Source organism: Rhea americana, unplaced genomic scaffold, assembly GCF_003343005.1.
Source record: "Rhea americana isolate MKP2758 unplaced genomic scaffold, rheAme1 scaffold_67, whole genome shotgun sequence".
NCBI classification, from domain to species: Eukaryota; Metazoa; Chordata; class Aves; order Rheiformes; family Rheidae; genus Rhea; species Rhea americana.
The window spans coordinates 2,225,042-2,252,118 of record NW_028186834.1 but is presented as its reverse complement, the minus strand read 5'-3'; the positions used below and the strand labels follow the sequence as shown (position 1 = coordinate 2,252,118).

Here is a 27,077-nt window from a genome sequence, read left to right as displayed (position 1 = left end):
GGTTAGAGAGGTGAAGGTTGGGGGCAGCCTTGGCTGCAGTGACCTTGAGATGGTGGAGTTCAGGATCCTGCAGGAAAGAAATAAGGCAACAAGCAGGATTGCAACCCTGGACTTCAGGAGAGTAGACTTTGGGCTCTTCAGAGACCTGCTTGGAGGAATCTCATAGGTTAAGGCCCTACGGGGAAGCGGGGTCCGGGAGAGCTGGCTAGTGTTCACACATCACTTCTCCAAGCTCAAGAGCGGTGCATCCCTATGAATAAGAAGTCCAGCAAAGGGTGAGCAAGTCCCTGCGTGGGTGAGCAAGGAGCTCTTGGCCAAATTCAGACAGAAGAAGAAAGTGGGCAGAAAGGAGAAAAATAGAACGTGGAAGAGGAGACAGTCTACTTGGGAGAATTATAGGAATGCAGTCAGAGTATGTAGAGATGCAGCTAGAAAGGCTAAGGCCCAGATGGAATTGAGTCTGGCAAGGGATATTAAGGACAACAGGAAGGGCTTCTTCAAATACATCAGCAGCAAGAGGAGGACCAGGGAAAATGTGGACCTGCTACTGAATGGAGTGGGGGCCCTGGTGACAAGGGATACAGAGAAGGCAGAATTACTGAATGCCACCTTTGCTTCAGTCTTCACTGCTAAGGGAAGCCCTCAAGAATCCCAGAGCCTGGACGTGAGGGACAAAGTCTGGAGAAGGGAAGACTTTCTGGGCAGGCTAGACATCCACAAATCCATGGGCCCGGATGGGGTGCACCCACGGGTACTGAGGGAGCTGGCGGATGTTGTTGCCAGGCCGCTCTCCATCATCTTTGAAAGGTCCTGGAGAACTGGAGAGATGGCTGAGGACTGGAAGAAAGCCAATGTCACCCCACTCTTCAAGAAGGGCAAGAAGGAGGACCCAGGCAACTATAGGCCAGTCAGCCTCACTTCCATCCCTGGAAACATGATGGAACAGCTCATTATGGATGTCCTCTCCAGATATATGGAGGAGAAGGTGATCAGGAGTAGCCAGCATGGATTCACCAAGGGGAAATCCTGCTTAACCAGTGTGATAGCCTTCTCTGATGGAATGACTGGCTAGGTAGATGAGGGGAGAGCAGTGGACATTGTGTACCTTGACTTCAGCAAGGCTTTTGACACAGTCTCCCATAACATCCTCCTAGAGAAGCTCAGGAAGCGTGGGTTAGATGAGTGGACAGTGAGGTGGATTGAGAACYGTCTGAAAGGCAGAGCTCAGAGGGTCGTCATCAGTGGCGTGGAGCCCAGTGGGAGACCTGTGGCTTGTGGTATCCTCCAGGGCTCGGTACTGGGTCCAGTCRTCTTCAACTTCATCAACGACCTGGATGAGGGGACAGAGTGCCTGCTCAGCAAGTTTGCTGATGGTCCCAAGCTGGGAGGAGTGGCTGACACATGTGAGGGCTGTGCTGGCATACAGAGAGAGCTGGACAGGCTGTCTGTGGACAGCTGGGTGGAGAGGACCCTTATGAGGTTCAGCAAGGGCAAGTGMAGAGTCCTGCACCTAGGGAAAAATAACCCTAGGCACCAGTACAAGCTGGGGTCTGACCTTCTGGAGATCAGCTCTGCAGAGAAGGACCTGGGAGTGCTGGTGGATGACAAACTGACCATGAGCCAGCAATTGTGCCCCTGTGGCCAAGAAGGTCAATGGTCTCCAGGTGTGCATTAGGAAGAGTGTTGCCAGCAGGTGGAGGGAGGTGATCCTGCCCCTCTACTCAGCCCTGGGGAGGCCTCATCTGGAGTCCTGTGTCCAGTTCTGGGCTCCCCAGGACAAGAGAGACATGGAGCTACTGGAGAGAGTCCAGTGCAGGGCTATGAAGATGATCAGAGGGCTGGAGCAYCTGCCCTATGAGGAACAGCTGCGAGAGCTGGGCCTCTTCAGCCTGGGGAAGRGAAGACTGAGGGGGGATCTTATCAATGTGTACAAGCACCTGAAGGGAGGGTGTCAAGGGGATGGGGCCAAACTCTTTTCAGTTGCCATGTGTGACAGGACAAGAGGCAATGGGCAGAAATTGAAGCACAGGAAGTTCCRCCTGAVCGTGAGGGGGAATTTCTTCCCTGTGAGAGTGACGGAGCMCTGGACCAGGTTGCCCAGAGAGGTTGTGGAGTCTCCTTCTCTGGAGATCTTCAAGGTCCACCTGGATGCAACCCTGTCTGACATGCTCTAGGTGACTGTGCTGAGCAGGGAGGTTGGACTAGATAATCTCCAGAGGTCCCTTCCAACCTTACCGATTCCGTGATTCTATGATAAAACTGTTAAATAGATCAGTCAGATACGTTTACCCTGTCCTATTAACATTAAGGAGGTTCCTGATGCTATAAGACCTACCCATAGGAACCACTTTGATTTGGGCTATTGTCTGCCCTGTACATCATTGCAAGGCATTCTAATATATTTTTTTTGCCCTAGTCTAAAAATGTATTTTTTAGCCCTGAGGTTCAAGATTGTATAACCTTTTAGGTAATGTTAAACTGCCACCTGCTTACATTTTCTTAAGAAATAAGAGTTGGTCCTTGGCATACTGGGTGAGCTGCTAATGCATGTCACAGTGTGCAATTTTCGCTGCATCATGGCTTTAAACAATATTGCTATTTTAGAAGTTCTGTGTCAAACAGAATACCTATTGAACAGCAGTCGCTATTGAATAGGTATACAACAGCATTTCTTGTGTGTAGCTATAGCTGTTATTCAGCTTACCATCTGTTGTAGTGTATTATTTCTAGACTTTGTAACTGTCAGATGGGGAAGAGTTGAAGCAGAATGTTTAATCTGTTATGAAGTACATTTGAAGGATGTACATAAAGCAAAGGGCAAAATATGCATATAGCACTTACTAATATTTAACTGTTTTGTTAATGAGTAACTTGAAAGAAAGCAAAAGAAAAAAAAATTCCTGTCACAGGTTATGCTTTGGACTAGGTAGTTTTCTCTTGGGGTTTATAGAGCTTCACTAAAACAAACAAACAGAAAAACCGTTGACATTCAGTTTAGTTGCAGGAGCTGTATCTCTGGCTGGTATTTAAGCAGTGCGGTGTCAAAGACAAGTGACTTTAGCCCATCTGTTTGTTGTTCTCCTTTGTTGCTGTGTATGTGCATCTGCTCCAGTGCAAGGTCAGGCGGCTTAGCTTAAACCTGCGTGCCAAGTCATTCATGCTGATGTGCCAGACTTTGCACTGAAATAGCTGATGATGGTTCACAACCTCAATTTCCCCTGCTCTGCTGTGCTCTAAGGATCTCTCATACARAGCTATAACATCTTTAAAGAGCTAAAGCCACTTGCAAAGCATGAGTGCTTTATGAACATGAGGATTTAATTTTAGTTATTTTTATATTGAATGTTCTGGGACCTCACAAATGAAGCACTGCATTTAAAAAGGTTTTTAAAATCTGGAATTTGTTATTTTTGCCAGTATTTTCCACTTCCACAAGATAATCTGCAAGTTCTGTGTGCGCTTATGTTTATAACATGGTCATATTTTAATAATAGCATTCAAAATGAAAGTTGTGCCTAATTTCAAAAACACTTAGGTATCTGTAGAATAGAAAATAATATGCTCACAGAGCGCTCATAGAGAAAAAGTGTGTATGTATTAGCTAAYGTTGCTTTGTACTGACTTGACAGTTGCTATATTTTTAGCTTTTTTGGCTTTAAGTACTAAGTTTTGGCTGGGAAAAGAGATTTCAACTTGCATTTTAAATGACAAAAGCCCTAACAAAGGGTTTAAAAAAAATCCAAATGGTTCTCAAATACTATTTTCCAACAAAAGTAAYTTTAATGTCTGGCCTAGTAATGTATTCTTCCCCTTCAAGAGAGAACTATCCAATGTGCATTTAACCAGAGCGTAATAGTTTCTATCTAGACATTTTAACATGAATCTTCATATTTAAAGAGGTTGGTTGGTGACAGCTTCCTTGGCTTCAGAGATTGTACAGGAATGTCTCCTCTGCTCAGAACTATATAGTTAGTACTGCTAGCTTAGTCAAGGATGGGGAAAGGTACCTTTCTTTTGCCTCAGACCAATAGCTTTTATTCAGGCTTCAGCAAACCCTCTGTGCATAGTGAGTAGCTAGAGAAGCTGAAATACGATTATTCATATAGATTCTGGACAGTAAGAAGCAAAGAAGTTGGCAAAGAATATTTCTCAGTCTAGAACTTGCACTGACTATGGCAAAGATGACAGAGTATTGCTTTAGTGCAAGTAATAGTTGACCTGATCCATAAAAATTTTTCACAGGTGTGTTCAACCTTTTACATTTATTTCTCATGCATATGTTTGGAAACTAGTGTGTTCCAAACCTGTCCATTTCTGCTCTGTATTGCTTTGTACAGCCTTCCTTGATATATATGCAGTTCCAGTCTGATTATGTTATCAATTCCTATTTGCAGAAACTGAGTTGCTTTTTCATATTATTGCTCCTCCTCCTCTTTCACTTTTATTCCATCCAGAATGCATCTATTGCTACATTTTGTTCTGCTCTGGACGGTATTTTATATAAATCGCTTCATGGGAGAGTTTGTATGTGAGCTTCATAGAATTGCCCTCGTGTGATGAGGAGTAGTGAATGAAGCTAAGTGAAACTTGATATAGGTGTCTGGGTGATCCATGGTAAGGGGAACAGGATATGGAGTAAGAAGCTGATAGGTAAGTTAAACCTTATCTGAGTCTGTAGGGGAGGATGGGAAAAGGTGTAATATCTTGAGGAAAATAAATCCTAGCTTAGGTGGAAGTGAAGTGCAGTTTGTTGCTGGCAAGGAGGGAAGTGATGCCAGCAGTTCTTGGGGAGTTCTAGTAGAGACACTAATACTTCAAGCATTTTTACATTATTAGAGATGATATTTGTGGATGTTAGTGTCCTGCATGGGTAGATTGTCCTGGGGGCACATAGTACAGTGTGCTTTATGTATGTAAATCATCGCAGTGGAAGAGCAGGAGTGGGAGCTGCTCTGGACAGGCTTTGGTGCGGCTGGCCACAGGGAAGAGCAGAAGCCTGGGAACCCGGGGCTGACGTATGTGCCTCTCATCCTTTCTGCTAGCTGGCCTGGGGCAGGAACAGAGAGCGCTGGGAGGGCTGGCATGCTGCTTTGGAAAGTATCTGCATGTAGTATTGCCAAGGCTGTTTTGAGCTGTCGAAGTATGTGATAGGTACAAAATATGTGACAGTTAGATAAAGGCAGTTTTCATTCTTGTAAATAATCTTTTACAGGAACTCTGGAGCACCTTCTGGACAAAGAACAGTGGCAATGTTCACAGATGAGATTTGTGTACTATAACCTCTTTCTACATAACCTTCATTGTCATCTCTATTCAGATCACAGCCCATCTATGAGGACATGCTCCCTGTGCAGAAAATGTTTACGTATGACAAAAGCAAACAAATATTTAGACTACAGTTGTGTGTGTACCAAAAATGAGTCCATTCTGTATATCTGATGTTCATCTCCTTCCTTTCCATTCTTTGATGCTTCAACATACCTGTTTAAATACAATATGATGGAAGTGATTAACCAGGCACAYTGAAAGCTTATGCTGTAAAATAAAGAGTTATGGTTAGTGTTTACGTGCTACCCTGTACTTCAAGGGACTTCACAAGAAGAGAGGTTTTTCTTGACTATTCCTCTGTGAAATGGAAAGCAATCATATAGTAGCGTACAGCAGTGTTAGATAGACTATTCTTTTTTTTAAACGGTGAAGTTTGTGGATCATTCATGTTCCATCTCTGCAGTTTGTAATGTGGGGCTAACCCTACCTTCCAAGCAGTAGGCTGGGAAGAGTAGCAGCTTTTGAGTACTCTGCTGTTTTGACAGATGAGTAGCTGAAGGAGTAAGCATCAAGTCTAAGGAGGAATGGCTAGCTATCTTGCAGGGAAGGATTGTTTAGCCCAGAGCAAACAGACAAAAGGCTGCTGTTGAGAGTTACGTTTTCTTCAGTGGCCACAGTGGGCTGTGCAGCATATGCCAGCAGCACYTCCAGCAGTTGTAGCCACTGCGGGGACTGCCAGTCCCACTTCTGCTTTGCTTCTTCAGTAGGGCYGGCCAGCAAACTGTTTCTTGTTTGAAGTACTGCTTTGGGGCAAGGACTATTTTTAACTGACATCATATCAGTGATCTAACCAAGGGTCAAGTGRATGGTAGTGCTGGCACAATGAAGTGATAGCAGCTGAAGATACTTCTTTAGAAGTATCTGCTGTTGCAGAGGAAAAGGTATTTGGAATTCATGTTGAAATACCATTAATAATCCCTTGTCTTCAAGAGTTTAATATCAGATGGTCCTTTATCTTTCTGAAAAGTATTCATTAGAGTCAGATGGTCTATGGATTTTTGCAGCTACAAAATAGAAACTTTGAGTAAGATAAATGTAACTTGTCCAAATGCAACTGAATTTGATAGGAAGATTTGTATTGAATATAATTGCCCAGACAGTCAGTGTTTTCAACCCTATTTTTGGTAGAATGTCAAAAGTTGATCCTTRTCTTTTTGAGATGCCATTTTTATCCAGAAGTTTTAAGTTGCCAGCATAAGATTTTCATGTTTTTTTTTTTTCCACTTACGGTTTGTCATCTATAAGATTTAGTTGCATCACTGACCCATTTGTGAATTAAAAGAAAGTATGCCTCCTACTGCACCTCTGATGTTCTAACATTTAGTATATCTCTTGCGTTTCAYGAAGATCCCAATTTGACGTGCTTTAGAAAAGCTTTGTACTTTGCTTTCTATTCAGGCTCATGAGTTTGTAATTTAGTAACTGATAGAATATCTGTCATGGAATAATTGATAGGAGGAGAGGATAGAAAAGCAGGAAAAGGATAGGAAGAGAGAACRTTTTGAAAGTGCTTACTGATTTCAAATTTCAAACTCATCTTAAAAACTCTTTCGGCATTGTTGTTGTTGGCAGTAAAGCTCAGTTTGTCAAATTACTGTTGCTGACGCAGTGACTGCCAAATCAGTGTCGTCTTCCTGGCATACTACTTTCCCATCAGCTCTATTTTGCAATGTCTCACATTTCAAGTTTTATCTTTAAAAGAAGCTATTTGCAAAAGAATGGAAAATATTCAGCTAAATCGGGAAAAGTGTTTTGTCTATAACAAAATATTCTAACTCCAAACCACTGATCTTATATCCCTACACTGTCCTAATGCTGTAGCCTTTTTAAACTGAGATCTGAAATCCTGGGTGAAGTTCTGTATTATAACTRCAAAAATGCCATAGCGTGATATGCTCCTTAGTTGTTGCATGGTCGACTTTAATAGTCTTGATWTCTCCCCATGGGAAAAGCCAGAATAGTGCGGGTATAATTTAGATAGCTGTGGGACAGACTATCTAAATTAAAAAGTTCTACTGCTTGTGGCAWTAATCTCTCTACCACATCAGTCAATTCTCCTGCCTGAAGGTTTGTTGGAAGCKTCTCAGAAGAAAGTCCCAGCCTGCAATTGGTGTGGTAATGACCTCTAAAGCTGTTCCTAGCCTCTTTTGCTAGGCTCATGTGCTAGAAGGGTTCTTGTTCATTTTCTACTCTTAACATGTTTTAAAACCCTGACATGATAAAATCTTAACAAAATATGCAAAAATAATGTGAATCACGTACAAAAATTCTTGAGAATTCTTGAGCCATAAAAAAATTTTCTCATGAGTTGTGATGTAGTGTTTTAAATTTAGGTCAGACTACAGTGTTTATTAATTAGGTCACATATCTGGTAGCAAGTTGCTGGTCATGTGCATTTGATAAAATGATACCTCTTGAAAATCTAGTGTCCATATTTAAGAACAGCTTACATCTTACAATTGTTTGCCAATTTTCAGTATGAGTTAGCTTAATTTTTTTTTAGTCTGCATAGACCACTTCTTATAATTCAGCACTTCTACTGCAAGTTGGAGTGGAGAGCTATACAACATTTTTCTTCTACATTTTTTTTCTTTTTTTTTTAGAAAAAGCACAGTTTTAAATGCTGTAACAAATGTTACATAGTGGGACTCTAGGCAATCTGCCTGTTGATTCAGAAATATAAATGAAAAGATTCATTAGGCTGTCTTTCAGAACTGTAGGACAAGACTCAATTATGGTCTCTTTCTTTAGATCTCATAAATGGGGCCCAAGAACAGTGTGAATTGCCTCCTATGGATGGTTTTCCTCACTGTGAAGGGAAAATAAAGGTAAGCGTAGCCTGTTCTTATTGTGTATTCTGTTATGTGTATTCTGTTAAAAATTAAGTGTTGCAAGAAGTCACTAGTCATGAGAAGAACAGCTGAGTGAAGAAAAGAGGRTATTTAACAGCGTACATCACTGCAGCACTCCCCACTTCAAGCCTTTGTAATACAGCTGCTGCAGAGAAACATAGTAGCATCCTATTAAGGCAGGTATAAAATGCCATACTATATTAAGTATATTTATATTAAAATGCCATATTATAGAAGAAATGCTTTAGTATTGTTTTGCTCTCATTATCTAGACACTTGTGGTTGTTTTCTCTSATTTTTAAAAAGTGCCATCTGCTTTTTTACCTGTTGTGAGTCATTTGATGTTCCCCTACACCAGGACTGGAATTCTCCCTGCACCCCACTCCAACCCTGTTTCTTTTTCACTGGGCACTTCCTCCCTTCCCTAGCCAACAGTTTTGTCTCCTTCTTTCCTTCCCTTTTTCTCTTAAAATCATTCTGCCTAGTCTCCCACAAGCTAAACATCACAAAGTCCCTTCCTCCTCATTGTTACTGTTTCAGCCCAGGGAAAGAAGTTATGTGGTGTCCCAACACAGGAGAAGCAGCTAGCACGAGATGGGATTTTGTTCTGTTGCAAGTCAGCAACAGGTGCTGGTTTTCATTGCGCAAGTTTCCTTTTCTGCTCCATCTCCCAACATCAGCAGGGTCTGGTCTCTGAGATCTAAAATATTTTGGAATTGATTGTGTCATTTAAGTTTGCTGCCTTACTGGTAGAAAACTACTGTCTTGCTCAGAGTGACACCTTTTGAGAATTTACGTTTACCCCAAAATTTCATTTGGGAGGAAAGTGGAGAGAAAAAAAAAAAAAGAGGAGGAGGAAATCCACTAAACCTATGAATAAGTGTGCAACAAGAACTTAGGATTTGGTGTTCAGAGTTTATTCTACATAAATTTTATATTTTATTAATAATTATTATATAAAAGTAATTTATTAATAGTGCAGTTGGGAAAGCTAAGCGTTGAAAGCCATCAAATTTTGGTTGGAAAGGAAAAAATAATATACTTTCAGAGATTGAGAACTATCTTTTTCAAGGTATGTAATCTGAGGTGTAATAAGACTGCATCAGTATGTGGGGACAAAATTAAAATTGATGCTTAAATATCGTGATTATCAAATATTAAGGTTTATTTCTGAAAATAGAAATTAAAGTATTAAGAGATACATAAATTTTTTTTTCCCTCTTAAAATGCTTGGAAAAAAATATTTTTAAAAAACTGCAAGGGTTAAATCCCTAGTTTGCTTTTTTGATTAACTTTGACAAACTGACTGCATAATGGTTACATAATACCTCACTTGAATGTTAATATCTTAATTGAAAAGAATTATTTGTTTCTGCAGACACGGCAAATTAACAGTTTTAGTAACTGAAATGATTGGTTAAACTCAAGCAAGTGTAATAATTATGGGGGAGGGCTATGAAGTCAACTCTGGCCACACTGATATGTGCGATTCTTGATCATGTTTGCCTTTTGATACTAGCCTGCCTATCAGTTTGTGTAAATTGTGCTCCACACTTCCCCCAGTGTAGCTGAATGCAGAGATGCAGTATGCTGCAAAATGCTCATTAAATTCTTTGTGTCATTTTTGGTCTTTTTTGGTTGGATGCAGTAACTAGCTGCTTTTCCCTGTTATTCCTAAGCTCAATATGAAAGAGTATTTTAGTACTTAAACCTAACAGAGTGCATTCTTGTTTTCTTTCAGTGGATGAAAGATATGTGGCGATCAGATCCCTGTTATGCAAGTTACGGTGTAGATGGGTCCACATGCTCCTTTTTTATTTACCTCAGTGAGGTCAGTAATCTTTTCATCTTTGTAACAGGAATGTCATAGTACTCAGTATTTATAGTCAACTACTTGCAAGCATTTCTTGGAAGAAATCATAATTTTCTTAGAATTCAAGAAAGAGGAAAAACTAATAGAATTGTTCTCAAGTGTTTTGCTATAATTCATAAGTCACTCAGATATTTCTAGCCTGGAGAATTCTGATGTTAGTTACTGAATTGATGTGAACAGCTACTGACCAGTGGATCCCCATTAGAAAGCCTGTTTATTCTAAATATGAAGCTTAGTCATAGTTCTTGCCTCTGGACACTTTTTCTATTGCTTTCTGTGTAACTCTTGAAGTAGCAGGAAACAGGAATTTTAGGAAGGGTGGTTCTTGGAAGTTGGAGAAGTACTTAGAATGTGAAACAAGGTAATATATCCCCCTAGGAAGYGTGGCTACTTCCTACTTGGAGACTGTTCGTGAATTGTAGGCTCTCTTATCAAAATAAATATAAATATATCACCCAAAAGTTACCTTTTTGCATGAAGTTGCAGATAGGTACTAGTAACTCAGGAGAATCTATCAGAAGCAAAGCCCAGATTTGTAAGTAGCTCAAGTATTTTCCTTTTTTCATACAGCTTTCCTGTTTCCTGAGTTACACTTGTTTTCCAGGAATGGATTTTGTCACTGAAGTTTTAATTCTGAGCTTTTTTATTGACTTCTCGTGTATGCCAGAAAAGGTTATAAGCAGGAGGTTAGGTGTCTGAATATGTGTTAGTGACATTGTGATAACTTACGGCAACTGATACTGGAGGCAGTACTGATAACTAATGATTTACTGCTTGCAAACAGCTTTGAGACCTAAAAAGGCTGCAGAATTGCAAAGTCATATTAATTGTAGTTTCTATATGATTTGGAGGATTTGGTTTTCTTAATTACATATTTGAAGTTAAAACAGTAAGTGTTATTTTAAGTAACTTAGTTGTAATGAAAGAAAATTCTTAGTTTACTCAGCGCTAGTCAGATTTTTCAGGACATTGCTTTAAGAAGCAGTATAGTTAAATGCATGTCCATAATACATAGCTGAAGAAATAGAAAATTAGATTTTTAATCATAAAATTGAGTCATTACATTGCTAACGCTTAGTGTTGATTTATTTATGGACTGTGAAGCTGGGTAAGGGAAAAAAAAATACAGGGTGACTAYACCATTTGCCCTGTTGTTTGTCATAGAAGTCGGAGGTATGGTTTCACGATCATTTGACATTGATCTAAGTTTCTAGTACAAGGTTATGTTTTGGCATCAGTGCAATTATGTTTGTGTAGAAGTATTCTGTCAACCAGTTGGTTCCCTAGCATTTTATAGAGATGCCTCTTGAAAAGGAGGGTTGTCAGCTGAAGGTGAGAATTTACTGTCCTTACTGACATATAATTATTTTGTATTGCTATTAAATCACAATTTTCTGTGACAGTCTTCTGTGTTTGATCACTAATTTTGAAAACTTGGTAATGAGATTGGTTTATTTCATAACTGATCTTTTGGTTCATCCTCATAGTGAAAAGCAAGCAAAATTTGCTCCTAGTGTGTCTGATATTTCAGAATGCAGATGTTGATAATGTAGATACTGATAACGACCTTTTAGGTGCATCTGTTATGACATGTTCTCCCTGTCCAAAACTGAGAGCAGGCAGTTTCTGAAACACCCTGTGCATTGACAAAGGGGCTCTCATCTCTTTGAGAAAGGGATCCAGTTTTAAAGGGTAGTGACAAATTCTGCTGTAAACATTCTTCATATTTTTACAAAATAATTTACTTTATTGGGCAGCAACTCACAGCAGCAGGCATCAAGTTTGAATTATTTTGTTCAACTAAAAAAGACTTTGGGGGGGATTTTTGATCAAACTTTCAGCATCTTCATGAAGTGGAGAAAAATTACCACTCTAAGCTCTATGTTGACTGATTTTATTACTTGGTAATTTCAGATACTGTATCATAAATGCATATACGTCAGTTGCATAACAGTTTTCAAAAAACTATTTTAATAAACTAGCATTTTAACAATTTGGCTATCCTTTCAGGAAATGCCATAGGTTTGGGGGTGTTTTCTTTTTTTCTTCTTCTTTTTTTTGCTTGCTAGTTTATTTTCATCTTGTTGGTGAATGAAGTACAAATGCTACAAGAGGATTCAGTAGGCTGCTTCATTTTTAGAATGAAATAAGCTTGCCTTTATTAGAATATATTTTTTAAATTGCCTACTCTCTTTATAAGACAGTATCAAGTATTTTCATAAATATTGTAGAATATGTTTTAATTTTTCAGTCTGTCCTTGTACTCTTAACTTATTACATGCAATATTTTGGAAGATTAGTAGTATTTCTTTAAACTCAAAACCAAGATATCTTGTACCAGATAAAATATCTAATGCATTAATTAAATGAAGTGTTGTTTTTCTAATTTTAAGTGCTGCCTCAATTTACAGAAGTGCAGTTTTTATTATTTAAGAGTTCAGGGATTTGAATTTTTTCTTCAAGCAGCAATGCTGAATTTGCGCTGTTTCTCGTTTCTTAATGGAACAAAGGTACAATACTTGATCTATGTATATATTTGGAAACTGCAGACAGCTTGTGCTTTTTTTGTGTGTTCTCCCATGACAGAGTGTAAAACTAATATTGGCTGAGCGTGTTATTAACTCTGAGTTTAAATTCAGCATTCTTAATCCTATGATTAATGCCATGATTAATGCCCAGCAGCAGAGGTTGGAAAGCTTAAATGTTTGCGAATGCAAGCATGAAATGAAATTCTAATAACACTACAATGATGTGAATTTATGAGGTGTGTTGGCTGCTAAGGGTAACTTGGAAATGCTGTTGCAAGAGTAATTTGTCAAAGTGGACAGTGATGAAGAATTGACAGTTTATTGTATGGTTGCACAGCTGAATGATAAATGTTCCTACGGAGCTCTCAAGTGAAAACTGCTGGCTTAAAATATTAAAATGTGTTTGGGTACAGGAAGGATATTAATGTTTAAGACACTTCTATTTTACTTTAAGATTAAARTATAGTAATGAGATGATTGCATGCACATTCTCCGTTTTAAAATATATATATTAAATTATGCATATATCTACCTTTGTTAAAATCGCTTCTACAGTCTAGCGTAACGAGCATCTAGTGTGACAAGTACCTGTGTTCTTCCTTACTCTTTTGGGATGTACATTTTTCCTGAAGCAGTTCAATGAAAATATTATTTATTACACTCATCTAGCACTCTTTGTAAAGCAGATTCAAACTAGTAAGCAACAGAGCCCCAAAACTATGGAATAGAAACAGCACAGTCAAAAGCCAGACTGCTCCAGGTGATCTTTTCTGCAGACCCTGCACCAGTAAGAGCATTAGCAGTTCTGTCGCTTCTGGTTTGCTGTTGACAGTACCCTTGCAGGAACGTAAGAACCAATGACAGGTAGCTGAGCAGCTCTTTTCACCTTTTTCCTTGTGCCTTGGCTGCTTGGGCAGAATGAGAGGCAAGCGTGGCAGGAGAAGGAAAGCAAGTAGTAGTTTAGATTAAAACTGTGACCTGTACAGACTTGTAGACATGCAAAATCCGTACAGCTTTATCTTGCTGTTTTGCTGCAGGCACTAGATCACTCCTGGTGGATAATATGCAACTGTGCAGTCTTCCATAGCACTGTAATTGTGCTGGAGCCTTTGAAAGACTGAAGGAGACACAAATATCCTGAATAGCAGAACCAGCCTTATATGCTCTCAAATGGCAGAACAAGGCAGTGATGAGAAATATGGAAATTTGAAAAGCAAATTAAACTATTTCTGAAGTTTCTAGGTAGTTGGGATGTGTTACCTTTTAGTTATGGTACAAATGTATCTGTTGAGAAGAATTATTTCCTTTTAAACTTACTTTCAGTTATGAAAAAGCCAGCTGCTTAACACTGTACTGCCATTTGCATAGTTGTTTTCGTGGATGCAATTGCCTCTGGGGAGGGAAATGTGAATAAATGAATTTCTAGACAGGCAAAATGTATTTCATTTTAAAATGTCAATTTGCAGCCAAAAATGGCATTTTAAAGAAAATATCTTCTAGAAAATAAATGTTAGTTTGCACACCTTTCCCCAGCTTAACCAAAAAATAGTTCTCATGGCTTGCTTTCCTCCATCTGCCTACTCGCGCTCTCCGAGAGGAGCAGGACTGCTGCTGGGCTCGGAGGTCAGCTAGGAGCTGCGGCGCAAGTCACCGGAGCCCCGGGAAGCTCCCTCTCTCCTGCGCTCAGGGGCTGTTACGGTGCTACGTGAATGCCGGAGCTGGGCAGATTTCAGTAAAACGCCAGGCTTTGGATCTCCTGGCTCCTCTTCCAGATGCAAGCATAAGGGTTGATACCTGTCTTGAAAGTGGATGTAACACTTCAGAAGACTAAAACTGTTCCAGAGCCAAGCTTCAAGACTCCTGTAGCTTTTGCATATTTGCGAGCGTACCGCTGGAGAAAATTCTTGTTTTCAGTTCTGCTGACTTAAAGGAAACAGAATACATGCTTTACAGCTGTATTTTTCTTTACACTCTTTCTCTTGCTGTGAGAGATCAAGTAGAAGAATACAAACTGAAGACAATTCTGTTTATGTTCTGTTTTCAGAATATAGACTGTAGTTTTAAGGCAAGGGGGAAAAAAGGCCTGGAAACCACAATTATATAGGTTCCCCAAATCTTTGAAATATGGCTAGTTTGCTGCAGCTGATAATGTCAAACCAGCTTCCCTGAGTACACAGTTACTCAAAAAATTGGAAAAAACAATATTTTTGTCTGAAATGTAAAGCAGTAGAAGCTGGAACCATAGATTCTTTAGTCATTTAATGTATATCCCTGAGAAATTGAGATGATAACCATATTCGGTACTTTATCACCAAATCATCGTTCCTTTCCATTAGCATATTGGCCTGTACTGGGGAGATSGAGTACTTTGGTTTGTGATTGATCTGGATTGATCCATTTGGGATTGACACTGGATACCTAATAGCAGCACTTCACCGTGGATACAGTTACACTACTGCAGTAACACCGCTCACCTGCTGTGCATAGGAAGTTGCTTTAGTTTCTCTGTATATGGTCTGCAGCTGCTTGGCAGAAGAGGTGAAAATGAAGACTACCACAGGTCACAGGAGTCAGTATCCTTCAGCTTTTGCAAAATGTTTATTATTGCATATCTGAGGAAGAACTATTGTAACAGATATTGTAACAGATATAAACCATACTCTCCTAATTTGTTTTGGGGAGTGGTTTGTGGATGTTCAAGGGTATTTTGTTTGAGGTTTTTTGTTTGCTTGTTTTTCTGTTGCTGGTTATTTGACTTACCAGCAAGCTACATAAAGGTAAATACTCTGTGAGAGTGGATTGCTTYTGATATAGGACTAGAGGACTCTAATTTCAGTTTAGACAGAACCCCAAAACGGTTCTGTACCTCTGCTTTTCACTAATATGTGGAATCATGTAACGCTTAAATTCTGGACTTCCAAAGTACTATGCAACCTAGCCTTAGCTCCCTGTGCTCTAGACAGCACTATGTCTACAGTGATTAAAAAACTGGCAGGAAGGCTTGAGTCTCCAGATGGACCTAGTCTCTTGGGCATGATCAAAGACTACCTAATGTGTTTGATCACCATTGAATTCAACACTGGGTACAGTGGCACAGCTGCTTTTAGTCAAAAATATGACAGGGGAAGATAAATGCAGTTTTCCTGAATACTAGCTTAGCCTTTAGATCACTCATCCAAAAAATAGGCAGTCTTCAAATCTGCAGATTCTGCTCGGTAAGAATCTTCTTCATCTGCTAATCTGTAGTCTAGAATCATATGGGGTACTCTATCCTTCGCATTAAATCATGGGAATAAAACATAACAGTTGCTGTGGAGTGAATAAGCTAGGGAAAGAACTGATGCTAACCCAGAGAGAGAGAGAGAGAGAGAGAGAGAGAGAGAGAGAGAGAGAGAGAGAGAGATTCCCTTGGAAAGGGGGAGAGGAGTCCTGGTTCCTTTTTCAGGAACTTTTCTGTCTTTTGCCTTAAATCATCAGATAAAATGCACAGTCAAATTAAAGAGCAGGATCTAAATGAACACTATTCTCCTCTTCCTCTTGTTCAAATTTGTGGCTTATTGCTGTGTGAATATTCATTATGTAGACAAATACAAGGCTGAAGTATTTCTACGTTTCTTACAGAGATTTAATCTGGACACACTTTACTGTTAAAATAATCCTTTCTGTCATCATTACCAATGCAAAGGAAAACATCCATAACAGTATGGAGCAAGTTTGTAACTTCATACTGTAGCCCTAAGCCCATGCTATATCATATTCCTGTGTATCATCATATGCATATATGTGTGTGTGTGTATACGTATACATGCACACTTCTTCCTCTGTACGTTTTATTTAATCATAAGGATGCCTGGAGTCCAGGACAAAGTATGCTCTAATGTTGTCACATTCCCTGCAATTTTTTTCTGTCATTAATTGGATGTTAGGTACAATACAAAATCAACAAAACCAACAATATTTATTTTTTTCTGTGTCCCTATTCTGCCCCTCATGTTCCCTGCCATGTCCTTATCTCATTCCTTTCAGATTCAACAGAACCTGATAGCCTTGGCAGATTAAGCTTTTTAGGTGCTTTGGGAGCAAGGAGGAGAGGCAAGTTCCAAGCATGAGGGATTCTCACAGAGCAGGCATCACTGTTAGTGCTTCTTTATCACCTAAGGCCAAGGGGATTATTTGAAGAACTCYATTCAAGCATATCCCAGCAGTTTTAGGAATTCCTCACCTTTCTCACCACATCCATATTTGGAATTTAGTATCTGCTGAAATGAAAACTAGCCTGTACTTGTCTTGCATCAATGCAATGCAAAGTAAAATGAGTTAAGTTATCGTTGATGTTTGCTAGGAGAAAGATCTTTTCATGAGTGTTATGCTGTACTTTTTCACTGAATATAGCACTCACCTTTGCATTCAAGGAAGTGTAAACCTGAGAAGAACAACTGTGGGACTTGCTGTTTAGAAATGATGAGTACAGTTACAGCCTGATATGGGCCATGTTTGGCAATGCAAGGCAATCAGGAATATAACTTGACCTCTTAGGTTTCATATTTAGTTACAGGAATCCTTGTGAGGTGCTTTATATGAGAAACCTTGAAGCCATAAGAATAAATGGCAGCATGCGGATCTTAAGAAAAAGATGACTTTCCAGGTCATAGGAAGCTCTGATGGGACACTGGCCCCTGCAAAGAGCTGCAATTAGAGTTCCTGGTAGTTCCTAGGGTCCGAGATACTGCATGTCCTGGGTAGGGAATGCTTAACTCAGTGTGAGTGAAGGAGTGTGGGGCAAGAGAGGAAGGCAAAGCAGTGAAAGAGCAGAAAGCTGTTGTCTTTACACAGGCCAATGATATGACTGTTTAGATTATTTTTACCTGTCTTCCGGAGATGATGCAATAAAACTAGTATGTGTATTGCACTGCTGCGTATCGTTACATGAGGCTAGATAGAGAGGAGTGCAAAGGTGTTCACCTTGCTGCTCACCGGGGTTAGTGTTAACTATTGCCTTTAATTCTGGCACCACATGTTAAGCACAGTTTCTTTACAGGCTCTTTAAGAGGACAGTCTTCATTGAGGCTTTGTACATCTATCATACTACTGTAGACCATAATTGTACACCATGCAGTACAAAAAGCCTTTTAAAGAGTTTTACAACTTAGAACGTCAGTGATTGAAATATATATAARAATAAATTGCTGTTATTTTGGAGGAGAGCGGCTGTAAAATCTAGTGGCATGCTGGGTCTCCTGTGTAAGTAATATAAAATCAACACACTTTTTAATTCTATAAAGGAACCTGTGTATTCTGTCACTTCCTTTTTTCTGTGGTTCAGTAAAAGCTACCTCTGAAGTCTTAGGTAACTTGTGTAATTGGGTAGTTTGAAATCCTCTCTCCCTTTCTGGAGGCATACGTACTCCTGATCTTTATTGCTCAGCAATACCTGAAAATCACTGTTGAAATAATCCCTGTTCGACTAATTTGTCAGTCAGAATTCTGCTTCTCCACCCATATTTTCCCTTGAGTCACTAAAATTAAGTTAATAGGAATTTTGTCATCTTCCCCACTGTATGCCAGACCTGTATTCTTCATCTTTGCTTTCCAGGTGCTTTTTTGATTATTATCCCCACATTTAACTGTTCTCAGGTTGAGAGCCATTGGCTCATAAAGATGAGCAGAATTCTTCTCTTCTTCCATAAGAGAAGACCGTATGTATTCTTCCTATTGCATTTATCAGTCTTGAAAATTATGAACAACTGGCATACTGTAGAGAATATGTATTTAAAAATTTTCTGATGAGTTACGTTGGTCTTGCAAATAATAAGAATTGACTAAAATATCAGTAAGGAAAAGTGAATTCTAGAACAACTAGACAGTGTTACTACTTTCAAATGGCCTTCTGAAGTTTTTATTTCTGGATAGAATTCCTGTAATTTAATATAGAATATAGGGAATATTTCTGAAATGCAAAAAGACTTTATTTTTCTAACAGTGAGATGAGTTGCTGGTGGTCCTTGGTAGCTCTGAAAAATACTCTATTCCTTTTGGATTCATGATTGTGCAATATGAAATACGTGAAGCCAGAAAAGAGATGTACAGTGGTGCTTGAAATATCATGTCTCAGTACAGATCAATTTTAATGCTCAGAACACTTTCCTGTAGACTTAACATTATTCATACTACTAAAAAATAATACAGAGATTGGGACTGAGCATGATTTATAGTATGGAGCTTACAACTCTTTTCTACTGGTGATTCCTTAACTCATACTAATTATGTGTATTAATTGCTACAATTTGCTCTACTTTCCAGAGTTGGGGACCAGTGAAGAGTCACAGTTCAAATGGGGTTGATCGGGCCTCTACTTTCAAATGTTTTATTAAATATACTGGATAACTTAAGCATTGCATTCAAATTAATGTTTTGTGTWCGATTTGTCTGAAGAACCTAATTAAGCTTGATACTTCTTTAATGAAGTTATATTTTCTGTTTTTTTTTCTTTCTTCATGGGATTGGTCTTCTAGGCAATCATTTGGTATGGCTAAGCTTTTAATGTCAAATATCTTAGGCTTATTGTAGTGTAATTAAGCTAAAATTGTATTTTGACATGTCTATGACTGGAGGAACCATAACAGCATTTTTGAGTCCCGATTCCCTGAAAGTTGTGAATATAATTGGTAGCAGTGGTATATCTTAGCTATACATTTTTACTGTTCTCCCTTTCTACTGTATACTTATATTTGTGTTGTGCTTGCATGAGCTGGCCTCCCAGAGTGAGATTCCTTCTTTCCAGAATTGAATGGACCAATTCCCTAAGGCTTCTACAAAGCAATGAGATTCCTAGGGAGATGAAGGGAGAGTGCGGGAACTTTCTGGGACTTGCATCATATATTTCTACCCTAACTAGTTTTTGTAGGTTTTTTTTGTAGCAGATAATATTTGAAATAATGTTTCTCTAAGAATTATTGTTATGGATTCTTGTGGATTCTACTATTTATGAGAACCTTCCAAAGAGGATGTTCTGACATTTTTGCCTTCTGTCTTTCAACTTTTTGTCTGGATTGCTAACAAGAGAAATCAAATCTACAAAGCAGAACTCTAACCCTTAGTTTTCGTTAGTCTTTGCCTTTTTATAAAGGTACTTTATAAAGGGAGCTAGGAAATGTTGCAAAATATATATATATATTTTTAATAACTGGAAGCATAAGAAGCTCACTGCATTTTGAAAACAAGACCATTTAGAAACCATATTTATAGCATTTAATAGCTGACCGATATCTTGAAAAGCATTCATCTCCTGTATTCATTGTCATGAATGAATATCTAAATGCTGCTTTTGGTTGCAAATTATAAGGTTAAAATTGTATTGAATTGCAAAGAGTCTCATATGCTTTTTGTAGAAGACAGATTGCAAAAAGTGGTTTTATCTTCTGCTTGCAATGACTTACTAATCTGATGCCTTATTTGAGCCATGAAAAGGTGAACTATAAAGGCTGTAAGATAGTTTGATAAATCAGCTGAAAGTAGAACAGAATGGTTCATATTCCTTCCATTGTTCTACAGGTTGAAAATTGGTGTCCTCGTTTACCTTGGAGAGCAAAAAACCCTAATGAAGAAGCTGATCAAAAAACAATGGTAAACAGCATTAAAACACGTATTCGAACACTGCTTATCTAGTTTAGATACAGGCTGTCTCATCRTGTAGAACCCGTTATTCTTCGATCAGTCTAGCTTTAAAGGAATGTTACTTTTAAAAGTTATACTCTAAGTGTTTTTTCTTGATGGTATTATAGCAGGCTTATGAAGATTCATAATATGTATGATGTCTAGAGCATTTTTTTCTGAATTTATGTTGTATTTCAGAGATACTGTAACCTCATTTTGCAAACACATGACCAAAACCAAATCTTATACTGTTGAAATAAATCTCTTATGGATAAATGTAAATGTATTCTGGGGCTACCGCATGATAACATTAAAAAAAAAAAAACAGTAATTTATGTAGCTTAGATATTTCTAGCCAAGGACTTCTTAAATAATTGAAATAAAATCTCAAATTCAGTGTAAGAAACCTATCTTGTTTTCTTTATTTTTTAAACTGAGGAGTGTGAAGCATAGAGTTCTCATTTGGGAAGCTTTGTGACTTCCAGAAAGTACACTACTTAATCAATAAAATAAGTGTTTTTCTTTTTTTAATGCTTTACTGAAGGCTGAAATTCGTATAAACTTCGATTATCTGTACAAAATGATGTCAAGACATGAAGAATTCAGGTGGATGATGTTACGCATCAGACGGATGGCTGATGCCTGGATTGAATCAATTAAATCACTTGCAGAAAAAGAAAATTTAGAGAAGAGAAAACGAAAAAAGGCAAGTTAAAACATTTTTTCACTCCTGGCACATGCAATCGTTCGGACTCCTTTAAATGTCTTTTTTCCAAAAGTAACTTTGTAGTGGAAATATCAAATATGTCTAAAAGGCTTGTGTTTGTACTTGTGCCTCTTTTCAAGAAGCATTTTACTATTTAAAAACCCTTTTTCAATGGGCTCTTGTTTATAAATAGCTTTGTATATTTTCAGAGACTCATTTTTTTGAATAAGTTTCCTAACCTCCATATTTTTGGATAAAATGGAGACTACACAGAAGTTTTGAAAAGGAGAAACTTTTCTCAGAATTGACTACAAACTGATGAAAGTGGAGTGTTTTATGTACTCATAGACGATAACAGTTGTACATCTCTACTGTTCAAAATTGATACGTTAGTGTCTTCGTTGAAGTTCTGAATAGACTTAAAAGTTGGCCACAATTTTGGATTGGATCTATTTGTAGACCTTCTCCTGTAATGAGTCCAATTTAAAGACCATAAGACTCTTGAACTCAAAAGTTCGGTTTTATTTTATATTTTTTAAATCCTCCTTCTTTTTTTTTAAGTAACCTCAACTAGGTAAGAAAAAACAAAATCAAAAAAGCGGAAGTTGTGAACGCAACTGTTTCTGTTTCTGCCTTGTGCTTAACTGGAGCCAACTTTGAGTCCAGTTGTGTTTCCACTTTTCTTAAGCCTGGCTGGCTACTGCTTGGCTCCCAGCTCAAGAATCACAGCTCCTGCTGGAGGTCTGTGCCCTGTTTTGTAGCCATCATGTTCATCACACCCTATGCTTTCTGTCTTTGAGCAGGCTCAACCGCTCTCAAGGAGCAACCCTCCTCGCTGAAGCAGCCATCCAGCCCTTTCTTGTTAAAGGAGTATAATGTCTGAGAACGAATGAACTCAAGTAGCAGTACTGTCTTACACAGGCAGTTTGATGGGATGCTCTAATACCTACTGTTTTAGTAAAACAAACAAACAAAAACTATTTAAGGTTGCTGTGTAAAGTGTAAATTCATTTTCATGTGGCCAGTTCTATTCTGGGAGCTGCACAAGGTTAGAATAAAATGGTTTTTGGATGTCTCTTCTTTAGAGTGAAAGAAAAAGGTTTAGGTGCTTTGATTTTTTTGTTGTTTTGTTTGATACTGTATGTATATATTATTGTAATATATAACAGTCCAGGTATGTAGTGAAGTATTTGGAACCCAGCTTGTGTGCTATGTTACAAAGGCAAGCACAGACTTCAAAAAACATCAGAGAAAACTCTCCTCCACTGGCAATGAAGAGAAAAGTTTGGGAAAGCACCATTACTCTTTTTGTAGTCTTTCTGAGTTCATAATGGCTTGTTCACAGCAGCATAACCTTAATTACTCTGTTTTGTTGCATGAGCAAATATATCCTACATGAGACTATAAATGGTTATTATATCAGAATAAGCTAATATGAACCATCATTTCAATGCAGCATAATAATTTGTTTTGTGAATAACTACTTTTTTGATGTTTTGTTTTTGTCTACTTACTGATCTAGTGGTGTATAATAGTCCAAAGCAATGTGAAAATGTTCTTACCATTGCCGTTCTAGATATCCACACAGTTAAATTGCAAGGTCTCACATTAAGGGGATTTTGGGGTGTGGGGTTTTTTGTTGGAGGAGGAGCCTGGCCACGGCTGAAATTTAAGAGAAAATGCTATGAGGTTTGCTAGTTGCATGTTTAATGTCAATAACTCTCATGTGCAACTTTTTTTTTTTTTTTTCCCCAGATTCTTGTTCATTTGGGCCTTTTGACAAAAGAATCTGGATTCAAGATTGCAGAGAATGCATTTAGTGGTGGCCCACTTGGGGAACTGGTCCAGTGGAGTGATTTAATTACATCTCTCTACTTACTGGGACATGACATCAGGATTTCAGCTTCACTGGCAGAGCTCAAGGAGTAAGGAGATTACTTACAGTTTTGAAACTGGAATACAAAAGAAATTGTAAACTCTTGAAACCTCTGTTAGCCCAGGATATAATTTCTTAAACCATAAAATGAAAGTGATAGTTCACTGAAAAGACAATGAGATTATTTTCATGAGCTAAATATATATGGTATGAAAAGGATAATGTGTTTTTACTGTGACTTCAGGTTCCGGCGACTTTGAAAATGAATGCTGGAAAACTCAAAATAAGTAACTTACCAGGTGTTTAAGTAACTGTAATAAGAGGTGTTACAAGCTAGCCTAATTCTGTGTCCTCTTCTTCAGTTTCTGCTATTCTTCACTCGATATTTATTTTTCAATTAAAAATGTAAATTCTTTTAAAACGTTACTTTTGACGCAGTTATTTGTTTATGTTTGGTCAAATTACCACCTCAGTTGTCTCTGTCTTGCTTGTTTATTAGTCCAGCATAGTATGTCTGTTTTAAGCTTGAGCATGTAATCTTCTTTCTGTAGTTCTCATTTTTATGGAAAATATGACAGTGCTGTCTTACAGGGAGCTCTTACATCTAAAGCTGTCAAAAGAAGTCAGTACTTACTTCTGTTCATTCCAAAATACCTTCTTTTTAAACCTTCCACCTATATTATGCTCTTGTTTAGACTAGATGAGGTTTTTAATGAAAACTGTCATCTTATTCATGCATAAACAGTTTTTTAATAAATGCCCTTTGAACATTCATACAGGGGTCCTGATTAAAAAAAAGGCTATTTTTTGAAAGGTGAATTATCACTGTAAACAGTATTATAGCATGAATTCAAGGTATTTTTGAAAGTAATACTTTTACATATTCTTTCCTTTTTTTGTTGTTTAGGATTATGAAGAAGGTTGTAGGTAACAGATCTGGCTGCCCTACCCAGGGGGATAAAGTCGTAGAACTCATTTACATTGATATTGTGGGACTCACTCAGTTTAAGAAAACTCTTGGTCCATCATGGGTACATTACCAGTAAGTATGACGTTCATCTGACCTCTTAGTTGTTTTGGTAAAGAGCTTTTCTTGAATGGCTCATGCAAGTATACAAAATACTGAGGTGAGTACAGCTATGTGAAATTGAATTTATTTTAAAGTAAAAATGTAGCTGTGTGTTGTTCTTCAGCTTTAAGAATAAGGAGCTCTCTTAGGAATAAGTTGCATACAATCTTTCTCTCCCTCTGCCAACTTTGGAAGACAGCGGCTCAGACACTATAGTATTTTCAAACATTTTAAATATTATTGTATTACATTATCTTGTTGAATCAATGTCATTGTTTTCTTTCCCCCTCTTCCTTATTACCCCCCCCCCCAAAATTTTTCTCCCTGATTTAGTAGATGAGCTGAAAGAGGATCAGATGTAGTTTTTTAGTTGAAATACTACATGTTTGTTTGCCTAACAGTCAGTGCTTGTAGCCATACTGAAATACAGATTGACTGTGGAGTACTAAATAACTGGAACAATGTGATTTCTTTTCTGTCCCTTCCCATAAAATGCTGAGAGGGACTCATCTTCAGGGGTAGGTCTGAAAAATAAACCTGCTGGTAACTGCAGTTGTTGCTTCTGTAATCTATAAGCATCCTTTCATTAAGAATGGAAGATGGAGGTCAGTAGAAATTAGTTTGTATAGCCTTCTTTTGAATGCAGTTTTCCAGATGCATTTTGTTTTTGTCAGTGATCATAAATCAGCAAGCCTCACATGTTKTTCTAACATATATCTACATCAAATGAAAACAAATCTAACTCACTGTCTTTGATTTTTCTGTACCTAATCAAATTAGTGATGTTCAGAGACCCATATAGTCCAGTAAATCCCACTTAATGGAGAGTATTGAAAGGTGTTCTCTGAAGGCAGAAGAATTATCCCTACCCCAGGATTTTCCAGAGCATTGCCTCTTTTCAGCATGATTTTACATGGGACTAGTGTGATCAACATTGCAGATGAGATCTTAGTATCTTTTTTGAAACAGAGAAATAAATGGATATTTTGTTTATAGCAGCCTGCTAATAAATCTAATCCTATTTTTTACTGAGCTACAGTTGGTTTTCTGTCTGCCAGATGTAATTTTCATTAGGTGATAACATGCAGTGTTGTGGAAGGGATATAGAATATATTTATAATTTAAAACTGTTTTTTTCCCCTCTTGCTTTCAGTTTCCTGTTTGGTGTATTCTGTAATGAAGATATGGAAAAAGGCCATGACCTGAGATTATTAGATTAGTTGCTCAATTTTTCTTGCTTATTTCATGAATCATTAAATCTTAAACTGTCAATCTAGTTTTCATTGATTTCTAATTTGTGGTAATGACTGATCTTTTTCTGGTTTAAGAGAGTAAAATTAAATTTAGCTCTAAACAAATACTTTATGTAGTATAGGAGTTTTTGTTATGCTTTTGAAGAAGAAAAAATATGACTTAATGCCTTTTGTTCCACAGCATTAGATTTGTAGGGGTTAAAAGGACCTCATGAAGCCCGTAYCCCTGCTGAAAAGTTGTATTAGCTGTGTTTGTCCTTCTTGAGAGATGTTTGCTGAATCTTTTGTTGAAGACTTCAAAAGATGCCCCGGCCATTGTTTTACATTGTTAAACTTTTCTTTATGTTTTCTTTAAAACATTTTTCTTGGCTTGATTTCTTACAAACTGCAGTTTAAGCCCATTAGTACTTGCTCTGTCCCCTACAGGGGTCTGAAGAAAAAATACTCCCTTTCTCTACCAACACTTAGAATATTTTCTATTGTACCTCCATTTCAACTTACTTTTCTTCAAAATAAACAAATTCAGGGTCTTGGATTGCTCCCTATAGTTCGTGCTTTGGAGGCCTCTGATCAGGCTTGTTGCGTTTGCCGGGGTTCTCTCTAATTAGCTGATAGTGTTCTTGAAGGACAGGGTGCAAAACTGGATGCAGTATTCTTGCAGAGACTTTAACAGAATCGATTAGTGCACAACTAATTCATAGCTTCGTGCAAGATATCTCCTATTTAGTGATCCTGTTGCAGTGATTTTTCCTCTCAGCATCATGAGTTGCCTCATAAACTTTGTCATAGTAATAAGAATTTGCAAGTTAAAATGAGAAAGTCCAGTATAAAAAACAATGTTGACATACTTTGTTGATTTCATTCTAGAAAAATTAACAGTATCATAAATAAAGCCGCTTTCTAGCCCTTGTTCTTTAAAAACTTTGCTTCACTTGGTAATATTTAATATCAATAGGAATAATTCTTTTGTTCTTGAAAGATGTGCTTTCCGTTATGCCGTATACCTTTTCAGGAGTGCTAGTCAGCTCAGTCAGTTTTAGGCAAGCCAGACTCAAATGTGAATAAATTAAATCTTGTTGTTTATTCACTTCATACTGGAATAAAGTAGTAGAATAAAATTATGCCTTCAAAACGGTCTCTTTGGTATTAAGTACCATAAATTCTTTGTGAGAGAACTTGAACCCTGAGGAGATTGCTGGTGATTGCGAATCAGGTTTCTGGAATTGCTCGCTCAAAAAGAATGACCCTGCTGCTGTGAGAGGTGAATGTTTCTGAACGACCAAAATGCTGTTTTATACATTTGAAGTTTGTAGCACCAATGACTCTGGGTGGTATGTACTTTATCTGTGGTATCACTGGTGCTGTCAATAGCATGAGTGCACCAAAACAGACCTTATTTTTTGAGTGTACCTTACTTTGAAACAGAAGAATGCGTGGACATGCTGTGTATCTCAGTTCTGAAGCCTGGATATCTGAAAGTAATTTATGTGCAATGAAGCAACAGGCCCATAAAAATGCTGAAGGATCTTGTCAAGGAAATATAAAAATGAGTGGCTTAATATAGTTTGAGAAGTACAGCTCATTGCCTTTCTTAGCACCCGCATCCTCCATACAGCACATAAGAATCTGGCATTTTTTTCATTTTTTTACAGTCTCTCTAGCAATGACTCATTCCCATATGCCAGAACTCTAACTGGCTTTATTTTTGAAATAAATTAAAATGACAGGTATCATGAAAAATGAGCAATATCCTTGGTGTTTATATGTTCTGTAGAATATATTTGTTTTAAGAGGAAATTTTTCTGACTAAATTTTTACATTTAAAGTTCAAGTACAGAGTTGCCTAAAAGTTAACGTGCGCGTCTGCAGAGATTGCTGTCGGCAGACACGAGCCGCTGCTGATGTGAACGGGCTGGGCCCGGGCCGGAGCGGCCCGGCG

The 27,077-nt window shown here is 38.0% G+C and overlaps 1 protein-coding gene across 1 annotated transcript in view; it reads left to right on the top strand.

Annotated features, from left to right (window-relative positions):
• MGAT5 (alpha-1,6-mannosylglycoprotein 6-beta-N-acetylglucosaminyltransferase) overlaps window positions 1-27,077 on the top strand; it is a 131,453-nt gene that overhangs the window by 58,744 nt on the left and 45,632 nt on the right. The window contains exons 4-9 of the mRNA XM_085320957.1: window positions 8,080-8,156; window positions 9,922-10,011; window positions 20,133-20,204; window positions 20,779-20,940; window positions 22,696-22,865; window positions 23,724-23,858. Of these exons, the coding sequence (XP_085177083.1) occupies window positions 8,080-8,156; window positions 9,922-10,011; window positions 20,133-20,204; window positions 20,779-20,940; window positions 22,696-22,865; window positions 23,724-23,858 (706 nt within the window). The remainder of the gene's footprint in view (window positions 1-8,079; window positions 8,157-9,921; window positions 10,012-20,132; window positions 20,205-20,778; window positions 20,941-22,695; window positions 22,866-23,723; window positions 23,859-27,077) is intronic.